The 12,471-nt window shown below is 42.0% G+C and overlaps 1 protein-coding gene across 7 annotated transcripts in view; it reads right to left on the bottom strand.

Annotated features, from left to right (window-relative positions):
- The window catches only part of CBLB (Cbl proto-oncogene B), a 128,810-nt gene extending 116,780 nt beyond the window's left edge, over positions 1-12,030 (bottom strand). The window contains exons 1-3 of one of the 7 annotated variants that reach the window (XM_038158542.1): positions 11,744-12,017; positions 10,229-10,387; positions 400-650 (exon numbers count right to left, since the gene is read on the bottom strand). In XM_038158542.1, coding sequence (XP_038014470.1) covers positions 400-650; positions 10,229-10,375 — 398 coding nt within the window. In that variant the 5' untranslated portion in view covers positions 10,376-10,387; positions 11,744-12,017. Of the gene's footprint in view, positions 1-399; positions 651-8,624; positions 8,707-10,228; positions 10,388-11,293; positions 11,499-11,743 lie in introns of those variants that run through there. The other 6 variants (XM_038158523.1, XM_038158532.1, XM_038158571.1 and 3 more) reach the window with 6 other exon arrangements.
- Between the last annotated feature and the right edge of the window lie 441 nt (positions 12,031-12,471).

Consider the following 12,471-nt stretch of genomic DNA (forward strand, 5'->3'; position numbering starts at 1 on the left):
CATCACTTGTGAAAACTCTAAGTCAATATCCATCATGGCTCCCAAAGTTTAAGGATCTAGGGTAGGGAGAGAGGTCAAGCTCAATCTAAGTGAACAGTCACTCTCTCTACCACAGGAAAAACTACATACTGTAAGCCCTGTGAATAAGTAATTACAAGGAAATGAATGTTTTATGAAGGAAGTGCACTTGGTTTTAAAGGTCACAAAGCAACAGATAAGAGCACACAGAGAAACAAATCCAGCAAATTACTGATTGAACTGCAGGGTCAATGAATCCAAGCAATAAATATTTCTGCTCTTTGAATAATTAAAAATGTCAAAACACAATGGCTGCAGACAACAGTGTTAAGAATGCAGACAGACCAGATGATCTACCTCACATTTAAGTATTTAACTTACCTGTCCTGTGACTGCTCTTCATACATTCTTTCCTTTCCTTCTTTAAAGAGTCTTATGGCCCGTTTGGATTTTTTCATAAGGCTGTCAATGTAGATTTTAAAATACTCATTCTCACTGAGTTGTGCAAGTTTCTGGTTGTCATCGTATTTGCTCAGTATAAGTCGCAAATGTTGGTAAGTATCAGGTAGAATGTCAAGTATATAAGGTGGGCTGTTTTTGAGTTGAAGCTTTGGGTTTTGACACAATCTTACCTATAAGCAAAAACAAGAGAATATAAAAGACAACAAAACCATTGAGACAACTGATCTGATATTTTCCAATTTATCAGGTATAACACACTTCTCTAGCCTCCAGTCCCAAAGAATAAAATCCTACTTCATTTATATTCTGTGAAATTCCAGCATAGTCTCCAATGTCAAAAGAGGCAAAATTTTACCTAATCTTGCCACATCTATAAAAAGCAAACAAGCTTACCTACATATTTTGTGGGTTTGCCTTGAAAGTATGTCTTTTCCTGTCTAATATATGCTAAGGAGCATATCAAAACACAGCATGCAAAAATGCCAAGAGCAGTACTTTCATACAGATCTGTTTTCTGCAGGTTAACTTAGCTACAGGTGTTTAAGTATCTACTAAGAACTGACATAAATTACTTTGTCATCTGCTGGCTCTCTTTTTCCAACAATATAGCCTCTGAGACTCTAGGGAAATTTAATTTTGAAAGCTCTGCACATAAGAAAATGGTCTGAACTGTGACAGTGATTCAAGTTATTACCTACAACAGACAGACTTTGGGTCACTCAAAAACAGATATTGTAAACCAGGAAACAAGAACATTATAAAGTCATTGTTTTCCAGCTCCTGGCTGGAACAGAAGTTCAGTACTTTGCTTTTGGTTGGGTGAGGAGGTGCCCACCAAAGTTTCTTTCTCATTCCCCTACCTATAACGAAAGACTCATATGTCAAGACAAGGAGAGAGAGAGATCATTCACCAAACACTGTCACAGGTACTTAATATTAAGGTACTTGGCCTTGACTCGGGGAACTTAATTCATTTAATTACCAATCATATCAGAGTAGGGTAACAAGAAAATAAAACCAAACCTTAAAAACACATTCCACCCACCACTCCCTCCTTCCTGGGCCTAATTTTATTTTCCACTCTACCTCCTCCCCCACAGCAGGACAGTGAATGGGGGCAGTTCATCACTCCTTGTCTCTGCTACTTGTTCCTCCTCAGTGGGAGAACTCCTCACACTCTTCCCTTGCTCCAGAGAGGGGTCCCTCCCACAGGAGATAGTCATCTTTGAACTCCCGGTGTAAGTCCTTCTCACAGACCACAGTTCTTCACAAACTCCTCTAGAACATCCCCTCCATAGGGTGTAGTCCTTCAGGAACAGACTGCTACTGCTCCAGCACAGGTTCTTTGCAGGGACACAAGTTGTGCCAGGAAACCCACTCCAATATGGGCTCTTCTCTCCGTGGGACCACAGGTCCTGCCAGGAGCCTGTTCTAGCACAGGTTCCTCAGAGTATCACAGCCCACTTCAGCCTGCTCTGGAGTGGGGTCCTCCATGGCCTTCATGGAATGAATGTCAGCTCCACTGGGGACCTGCATGGCCTTCACCATGGGCTGCAGGGGAATCTCTGCTACAGCACCCAGAACACCTTCCCCTCCTTAACTGAGCTGCATGGCTGCAGAGGTGTTTCTCTCATATATTCTCACTCCCCGCTTCCCTGCCTGCAATTTGCTTCTGCACAGAAGCTTTACTCCCCCTTCTTTAAGACTTTACCCCAGAGGCACCACTGTTGCCAATGGGATTGGCCTTGGCCAGCAGCAGATCCATCTTGGAGCTGGCTGCTCTCCTGGACAGGAGGGAATCTTCTGGCAGTACCTCAGCAAAACTACCCCCTGTAGTCCTTTCTCTACTAGAACTTTGCCACTTAAACCAAATAGAAGAAAACATGTCAATGGACTTGGAATCATTGTGAACCCAAATGGAACAAATATTGATTGAATATATATTACTCAAAGAAGAAGTTTAGGCTAATAGAATACCTTTATTTGAATCTAGTTTCCTTTGGAAATGTTACTGGAAGAGAAAGGTACTCTTTGTTTCCTACACATCCTTAACATAACAAGATTAGAATTATCTCTGAGCTATCTACACTTTCTGATAGTTTGTTCTGTAATGCTCTGTTCTAGAAGAAAAAGAGACTGAAACTAACAGGCAGTTTTTGACTGCTAATGCACTGAGCTACTTACTCAAGCTCAGCTAAAGCATTGCATAGGGACACATTCTAGATGTGTGTGCAGCTGTACATATGCAAATACTTAAGAAATTAAGACCATGTGGTATAAAAGTTTTATAGGCATCATTTGGAGATTGCCACATTATATATTAGTGACTTTGACATTCTTTTGAGGTTAACTAATGAGGTTATAAAAACATCTTAATACTGAAAGTAGATTCCTATTCCTACTAATCTATCAACTTGAAAAATATGCATCCTTGAGCTCTTCTGGGTGAGAGGGGAACCAACCTGTATCCTGTAATGCTCACCTCTCTAAACTCAGAGCCCCTATCACTATTGCTGACCTCTCCTGTAATTTCCACATCTACACTATTAAGAAATTCACTGCCTTAAGACTGCTGCCACTAACAGACCTTCAGGCACCCCAAACAGCAAAGCAAACAAGTAATAGCTTGTGTCTGAAATGTACAGTGCAAGAAGACAACCAGGCAATTAGACTGAGGTAACAGGGATCATAGTTAGAAAAGTGGAGATAGAGTGGACAAAAGTCAAGCACTTAAAAGTTTTTAAAAAGTTTAGCACCATTTGAAACAGTATTTAAAACATAACATTCGCAATAGCTGTCCTCATTTCACTGATTTTTCTTTTAGTAATTTCTATTATTCTTTCAACTTTTAGACCAAGTAATACATCAGGAGGCCTTCTGATGTGTTGTAGAACAGTCCTTATCCCAGAGAAATTTACATCTCAGTAGGAAGCAGGCAAATATGAATACATGAGCTGTTCAACATGCTGAAGAATGCTTCAGAGACTGAACACCAGCAGTTTGGTATTTCTAGACATAAACTGCAAAGGTCCACAGGAAGCTTTCAAATAATTTAATGGCTTACAAAGGAACTCCTTAATGTTGAGAATGTGCTGGAAGGAAACAAAAAAAAGTAAAGCATATTTGATCATCTCTTGACCAGTAATGAAGTCTGAAACTGCAATAATCCACAACTGCAAGAGCTTTGAAACTGAAAATAACTTGTTTATGTTTTATGTGATATAGATAAGGTCATCAGGATTTTAAAAAGAGACAACAGGGCCCCAGTTGTGGGTTAGGAGATGTCTAAAGCAGGATTTTCAAAGAATAAAGGCTAGCTATGATAGCATTCTTGCAAGATCAGAAAAGCACTGAAGTTAGGCTGACACATAGAATTTTCTAAGGAGATGTCAGAAACATGGGCAAAAAACGTTACGTGTAGCTAGACCTGAAAATCATCCATGCAGAGACAAACATGAAATTCTTTTAGTAGAAGAGTAAGAAGAACTGGAATCCCAAATACAGAAGTGAAAATCTTTATGAAAACCAGATTTTTTTTTTTCCTCTGAACTTTGAGTTCACTGTGATTTCTGGTTTAGTGAAAACTTGAAACTAGACTGACATTCTTCACAAGACCAACTACAGGTGACACAAACGTGTCACTGATCAAGCCTTACAACTCTCTGAAGTAACAAGCACAAGGGAAAAAAACATCTGAAAGATCAAAATGTTTATTCAGAGAAAAAGTCAGCAATGAGAGCAGACCACAAGCAGAGAAGGTTGCAATCATTCTGAATTACTTATTTACCCCAACTTAAATCTCATTAACAAAGAATTAATTATCTTTCTGAAGCCTAACTTTTTGATCAGATGTGCCAACAAGCAGAATATAAGTGATTTCATATAAATTAGAAATATTATTAAGCTATAAAAGCAAGAAAAAGCAATTTGCTTATGCTGGTTCCTGTATTCTCAACAGTCAGTCCATTCAGCTATACAAAAAGAAAATCCAGTTATAAGGAAGAAATATTTTCTCTTCCAGAAGGTCTTGAAAGTTTTCTTCAGTCTCACATCATCACATACAAGACAGTTTACAAGGCTACACTTTCTGCTGAATTTGGAGAGATAAATACAGCACATTACCAGAACCTTTCATTTTAGAACAAGCTTTTAAGAAAGCCACACAAAAATTCTTCACCACCTTCATTAGCTTTATGCATTATAATTGAAAAAAATACTAATATTATGTTCAAATCAGAGATCCACTGAAATAGTGTAAGGTTTCCTTCACTTTACAGAGTACACAAGGCTTCAAAGGAAGTAAGACTGTCAGGAGATGGTTGGTAAACCATATGGTTTCCAGTCAGGATGTCCTGACACATACCACAGCAGTTCACAATTAAAAGTAAGCAATAAGAAAAGGCACCTGCTGACGCAAAAGATTCGCCAAGACCTTTCTTCAAAAGAAACCAGAACTCAAAACAAACAAACACAAAAAAAACCCCAACACCCCTAAAATAAAGAAATCTATATTGTACTTTACAAGGCAACTCTCACCAACACATTAGGAGCGGACATGAATCATATCACTGTGTGATTTTCGTATTGTTATGACTGGAAGTAAGCATGTATATATTTAGCAAGTACTCAGTGGTAAAAAATGAAAGGCAGTAAGCAGGTTAGTAAAAAATATCTCTTATTGAGGCAAACTGAGACAAAATTAAGCTGCTTTCAGTAGTTCACGTTCAGGGAAAATCCAACTACTTAATCCAGAATCACAGAAACAATATGACTGCAACCCTGTGAAAACTGAGGCATTATCTTAATCTACCAGAAACTGATTTTGAAACAGTTAACTCTGGAACTTTCATACAATTTAACTCTAGTTCCTTTGCAGAGAAACATTTACCCCCTCTCCCCTTCTCATACACCCCTAACCAGAATAAATGCCACTCCTCATAACACTTTTGAAGATACTAGTCTTATATTATAGGGCATTTTTTTCATAGCATCATCAGAGATGAGAGTAATGGAGGCCAATTGTACATAGCCAAATAATTTCTTGCTAAAAACTATGTTCTATTCACTTTTTAAAGCAAAGCTGAAAGCCCCTGACTCATTTGACAAAAGGACCCTGTTCAAGCAAAGGATAGCAGCCTTAACACAATCTGTTTAAACACCTAAGGCTAGTCAAAGACAATACAAGGAAAGTAACTCAGCTAAAACAGAGTAAGTATCTAATGACTAGGACATCCGCTAATCCGTGTTTTCAGCTGCAGTGAATGGGTCAGAACAAGTGGAGCATCAGTGCTCGCACACTTCCAAACTGCCCAACTGAATAAGCGTCTTCTGCCATGCTGCACAAAACAGTCAAAGAATTAGGAAATGCCTTGACACACCACAAACAGCATAAAGGTAGCTCTGCAGTTAAGATGCCATAACAATCCTCCAGCAATCCACAACATCCAATGCAACAACAATGAATTCTGAAAAACTTAATCAGGAGGTGCTAATAAGGAAAACGGTCCAAGTTTGAACATTATGCCTCTTCGACACAGATTTCTTCCTGCCGGAAGTTACCTTAACTGCAACTCATTTCATCTTCCATAGGAAAAAAGCTCTTGTCAGAATATAAGCAGAGGTGACCCAAACACCAATCTTTTTTGCCTGAGAATACAGTAAGTGCTTGTTCAACAGCTACCACACTGCCACTGAGCCATATGTTTCCACAGTGGAAGAATAAACAATAAGAATGCTGATGCCACAGGCACACAAGGACAGTTGACTTCAGAGGGTAATTTTACTTCCTTCCAATTAGAAAGAGAGAAGCTTTGTTTCTCTGTTTAATTTTGTATTCTTTTCCCATAAGCAGCATACACAGGACATAAGATTTCCTACCAACTTCAACCATAGAATCAATTTCATGAAGTTTTGCAAAGGATAACCAATGCACTCACAGTTTCAACTACCATGCTCTGTATACTCAGATGCTGACAGATGTTAATTTAAAGAAAACCACAATATTAAGCTGCAGAGGTAACACAACTTTTACTCACTAAGTCAATAGTATAAGTTTTAGAGAAGCACTCTAGTTTGCTCTTAAATAATTACTAAACAGCAAATCAATGCCAGCTGCATTTATACAGTCAGAGTCAAGCAACTGGTGTGCTGTGACAGTGCACCCAAATAGTTTAGTCAATATTGTTAATCTTCATAGTAGAAAATTTAATTATTTTCAGGCCCAATGCATAGGAGGAATGAAAAGTGATTAAAAGTTGATGAAATACATCTGTTTTTAAAAATCTTGTTCAGAATGTATCATGATTTTACCAGCTTGAATCCCACAGGAGTGAAGTGTGAAAAATAGTACTGACAACTCCAAATAGCCCAAGCAGTAAACAAACCTAACTACTCCAAGGTTTACATAGCAGTAATTCTCTCCCAAAGTTGGTCTCAACATACCATTATTCTCTAATAGTAATAAATGGTTAGGGTGGAGGTTTTAAAAGCCATCAGGTTCATAAATTCAGAAAAACAAAAACTCATGTGCTTTATAGACAGTTCAAATGAAGACCTGAGTTTTTTGTTAACAATCTTCGTTTTTCACTCATTTACAGGACACAAACTTTCTAAAACATAGATGATGTTTTAAAAACAGTCATTTGCTTCCTGCAAGTCCAGAGATGTATGGTCAACTTTCTTATACAATGCAAGCATTGAAAAGCAAGGCTAGCCTTCTAAACCATAAAAGAAATATTATCTTTAGCATTGCCCAGAAATTGAAGTATTTTTGGTTCTTAATTATAAAGCTACTGTTTACCCATGAGAAAAGCAGTAGAGAAACTTGACATTGATGCTTAATATTGCTTTTCCTTTAATAATGCAGGTAACATTGTAAATTTACATAAGACATACCAATAAACCACAAAAAGTAGAGATCTCAGTGTATGAAGTATAAAAAGAAAAGATATATGGACAGATAGCAATTTACATTCACTGATTATCTACATGCAGATTATTTTATTATTCACTGCAAGAATGCTGCTTATGGTAACTTTTACAAACAAGGCTCTAAGCAGGAGCATTAGTCAAACATTCTGGGCTGCTAAAGAATTCTTTTTCAAAATCCATTATTATTTTCACATTGACAATAAAAGTTTAAAGAGAAAGCATCCAAACAGAACTGCAATATTCAGCCTATTCCAACCTAAAGTATCAGCCCATGGAAAATTTACATTATCATGAAATCGTAACAATTTGAAAGCAGGACACATAACCAATTCTACACAAAGAAGTTTGAATGGTGTCTAGGTGGCCAGAAGTTTTGCATACACCACCTACTACCCTCATAGTACAGTTCTTACAGGGTAGGAATGTTTGGTTAATCCCTTATTGTTGCAAACAAGTAATTAATACAGAAAAACTCATCTGCCAGAGGACAAAATTACAGAAAAAAATGAAGGAAAGGTAGAAGATAGCAATTTTAAAAAAGAAAAAAATGCAAACCAGAAATTATTGAGCTCTACCACTAGTTTTTAAGGATGCTATTTTTTTCAGTGTTTGGTCAAGATAAAAGCTTTGTTTCCATTATTCATTTTCTTAACATCATTAGATTGGAGGAAAACTTCAGCTACCTTACTACAGCAATGATTATCACAGCTACTATAGTTCAAGAATAAACAATCATAACTGTTATAACAACAAGTAAAATAGGCCTCTAAGCCAACTTTACTATGGGTAGCGCCCTACTGACTTGGCAGAACTTCTGCCTTTGCTAGGTATTAATTTGATCAGTCACCCACCACAGAAATCAGTCATAGGACACACTCCAGAAATTGGATTTAAAACAACAGTTGACCGAGCAGGTTTCTATTTCTGATTTTAATCCCTGGGTTTGAGCTAGACAGAGGAAAAAATGACCTTCCTGTGCCTGCTGCCACACAAGGCTATGAGATTTAAATCTGTTTGCCAGCATATTAAATTTGCTCAAACACATCCTTTCACTACAAGTACCAAATGCTAAAAACTCAACCAACAAGCCAGAGCATTCTCACACTATGACATCATCCTGTCTGGTATACTTTAATACAATTTGGAAATAAAATTTGATTAACTGAGAGCAGCTTAAAGAGGATACATTAAAGATCCAAATTGAGGACACTTACACAGTAAAATGAAAAAGGAAGCACAGCACTCAGCCTTTCCAGCGACTTCTACCAAGCAGGCCTTCCTGGCTGTTCTGATGGGCTGTGACAAATACAGATATCCTGTATTGGATGAGTAGAAGCAATCCAGAAGTCCAAGCAGTGGGATAAAGACTTTCTGATAACTGTGATTTTACAAACAAAATTAGGGTATAACCTTACTATATAGATCTGTAAATGGCCTGACACAGGGAAATCAGAGCTCTGCATTCCCCACGTGGTTTCAACAACAAAGCAGATTGCTAGTTCCCAAGCTGAAAACTTCCTCCTACTGAAGAGGAGTACCTACTTTTGAGTATTTATACTTGCAGTCCTTAATACAAGAGAACTCACGGTTAATAGCCTCCTGACCATTTACAGGACAATTTCAACAGTCTTTGTGATAATAACCATTTTTATTAAACCTGAGGTTTCAGTTTATAATTACTGAGAGCAAACATAGTGGAAATACAGATACTATTCTTGGAGCATCAAAAAAGAGCCTACAAGGACTTTAAAAAATACTTAAACACTTGTAAAGGCATACTACATTAGTCTCCAACCTGCCAGTATAACTAATTATGAACATTAAGAAATGCTGAACATCTTATTTCACAAGAGCCACAGGGAAAGCAAAGAGTTGCACTAAATCACAGAGAATCTCAAAGTTAAAAAGTGGTAACTGTATCACCATACAGACCCAAGGCCAACAGGTAGCAATCCTCACTGCTCAGCAGTTCCAAGAGGAAGCCTTTAAGTATCACCCAGTGTGCCAAGCAGAGTGCCTGCGTCTCCTGAACAGCCAGCCATGTTACAATCACTTCCTACCACTGGTCAGGCACTCTCCCAGATAATCTACTATGACACAAGCTGTCATTTCAAAGAATACTAAACAAAATGTATCAGGCTGGTGAGGGGAAGCATAAGAGCTAAAAAGCTAGTCTATCCTCCCACTTCTTGAAAAATGAGTTTCAGTACAGTATATTTCTAGTTTCAAAATTAATAGGAGATGTACATATAAGTCATTAAAATGCAGAACACATACTTAAAAAGTTAGGCATGCCATACTAATGTGTTTACTAAACTGACAAGAGTGACATCCCCCAGTCCCCACGCACATTCCTAAAAGCACAAACACATCTATGTTGCCATCACCAACATACCTCACAGGACAATTAGCTTAACTTAAGTTAAATACTTCAGAGGTCTTGTTTGCAGACTAACAGTGTGACACAACATGAAACACACAGAATATGTGATTACAAGTCTAAGTTAAGCAGCTTTTGGTTAGGACAGCTCTTCAACTTTGAGTCATTTTAAAGGATCTGAAAATAACAATAGCCTAAGGCAAACACACACATTTGTTTTCCTTCCACAAACCAAGATTTAAAAAAAACATAGCCAGAGGCCACTAGAAAAAAAAAAAAAAAAGATGCTTAAAAAACCAAAACATAAGTCCCCTTACTTCCCGAGGCACATGCAGCACAGCACTCAGAGCTGCAGGAAGAAGCTGTTTGCCCCTGTGTACCTATTGAAATAGCCCCATTCTTCACTGTGTGTATACACAGACGCACAGAGACACCCACCACTTTGTCCATAAGTTTCCAGGTCTTCTCCACAGTCCTGCGGTCAGCAGCTGCCTGCTTGGGGGGGCCCACAGCATCCTGAATAGCATCGATGAAGCCCAGGATCCGTCCCTTGCGCGGGTTCCGGCCGTTGAGGGAATTGGCCATCTGGGAGCCAAGCTGGCCGCAACGACAGAGAAACACAGGCTCACAAGGTGCTCCGAAAACATCTTGTCATATAACCCGCCGCAGCCTGCGAGGCAACACTTCCTTCTTCACGGGCAGGAAAGGGCAAGATCAGGGCATGTTTAGGAACCAGCTTAACTTTTCATGACAAACAGTGTAAACCCACCGGGCCCGGGTTTACATTGGAAGAAGCGATCCCGGATTTATTGTCAACACCGACGGTCGGGAGGGGGGAGGAACACCATCGCGCCCGGCTCCGCGCCGCGCCCCTGCCCGTCCCTGCGCCCGCCGGCCGCGGGCACATGCCCGGCACCGCACAACAAAAGAGGCCGCGGCGGAGCGGGGGCAGGAGAGGGAGGAGGGAGCAGAGGAAGGCAGCAGAGGAGGGCAGCGCCGGCAGCAGGCAAGCACCCGCAGGGCAGGCGGGGGCAGCGGCACGCACAGGGACCTGGCTGCCAGCACACACGCACGGGCCGGCACCGCACGGCCGGGTGCCAAAGGCGAGCCGGGAGCAGGCGGCAGCAGGGAGAGCCCTCGGCCCCCGCGGCGGAGCGGAGCGCAGGAGAAGCGTCTCTCCAGACGAGGGTCTCCTCCCTCCGGCCGCGGCGGCTCCAGTGCCGCGGGAGGCAGGCAGAGCGCATCCCGCCCCACCGCCCGCGCCCATCCCGCTCCGCGCCGGCCGCCCCGCAGGACTCTGCCCCGTGCGGCTGGTGCTGGCGGCGGGCGAGCGAGCGCTGCTCCGTGAAGAACTACTGCCCTGCCGCCCGCATCGCCCTCCCGTACCTCAGCCCAGCCCGCCCGGCGGATGGGTGGGAATGTGCGCGCGTGTGTAGAGAGTCCCACAGGCACATGCGAAAGAGACAGAGACACAGAGAAAGAGAGAGAGAGATGCACACGCACAGGTCTGTCTGCAGCACCGCTCGCAGCCTCCGGCAGGCTGTGGTCTCCCCGCACTCCTGTGAAGAGAGGCTGGCTCCCCGGCAGCAGCGGCCCCGCTCCTTCAGCCGCGCCCGCCCCCTCCCTGCGGCGCGCTGGCGGCCGCTCCTCTCCTCGGAACATGCCCACCCCCGGGAAAACACTGCGTGCGCGCCTGCGCGTCGCGCTACCAGCGCGGCCCTCTGCCCGGGGGCGGGACCGCTGCCGCATGACAGCCAATCGCAAGGGCAGATCTGTTTGATTGACGCGGCATCTAGCAAATGGGCGTGGGTGTAGGCACGGGGCCGGGAAGCGGCCGGGAGCGGGCTCGGGATGGGGAGGGAAGCAGCAGCGGATAGGGGAGGGAGCGGTAGTGGTAGTAGAGTCGGGCGGGGTAGGGCTGAGGGAGATGGTGGGGGGTGGTTCTGGTCCCACCTGGTCCCGCCAGCTGAGGAGCAGCCTGAGGCGTCTGGGAATGGTGGCGGACGGGTGGGGGTTGCCTTCGTGGGGACGCAGACATTGTTCCTGGGTGTGGGGTCTCCGGGGGCTGTGGCAGCGTGTCCCGTTCTCCCCTGGTGAGGCCGTGGGACCCCCTGCGTGCTGAGCGTTTAGAGTGTCTTAACAACTGGTAGTTCCTGCCGCCTTTTAGAGCGCGCTGCCTTTGCGCTTCCCCTTCGCGCTTTTCGGAGTTCGCTGGGGGTTTTTTGTGGCCACAGAGAACAAGAATTTTTTTTCCCTCTGTCTGGTTTCTTTTCTTGTTTTGTTGCTTTTTTTTTTTAATTTTTTTTTTTTTTTGAGTGAGGTAGCTTTGCTGCTAAGCAAGTGCTGAGATTTCCATATTTCATTGCTGGGAATGGGCTGGAGAGTTCCGTGAGGTGGTGAGGGAAAATGTAAGCACTTTCTAGTTTAAAAAGCCCTTTTAGGTGCCATTATTTTGATACGAGCACTTCCCCTGAGGATATGGTAAAATAAAACTCAACTGATTGAATGCTGCAAAGAGCGAGGCTTACCTGCATAGGGTGCAAGACACTTGACTTCAGATCCTATTGAAGATTAATATAATAAAAATATAATATAATTACTTCAGGGAGTAATTATACTTTGCAAGGGTTAATCTTCTAATGAGCTATCTTAAAAGGAAACAAAAATGCAACACTTGGCAT

Source organism: Motacilla alba, chromosome 1, assembly GCF_015832195.1.
Source record: "Motacilla alba alba isolate MOTALB_02 chromosome 1, Motacilla_alba_V1.0_pri, whole genome shotgun sequence".
Lineage (NCBI taxonomy): Eukaryota > Metazoa > Chordata > Aves > Passeriformes > Motacillidae > Motacilla > Motacilla alba.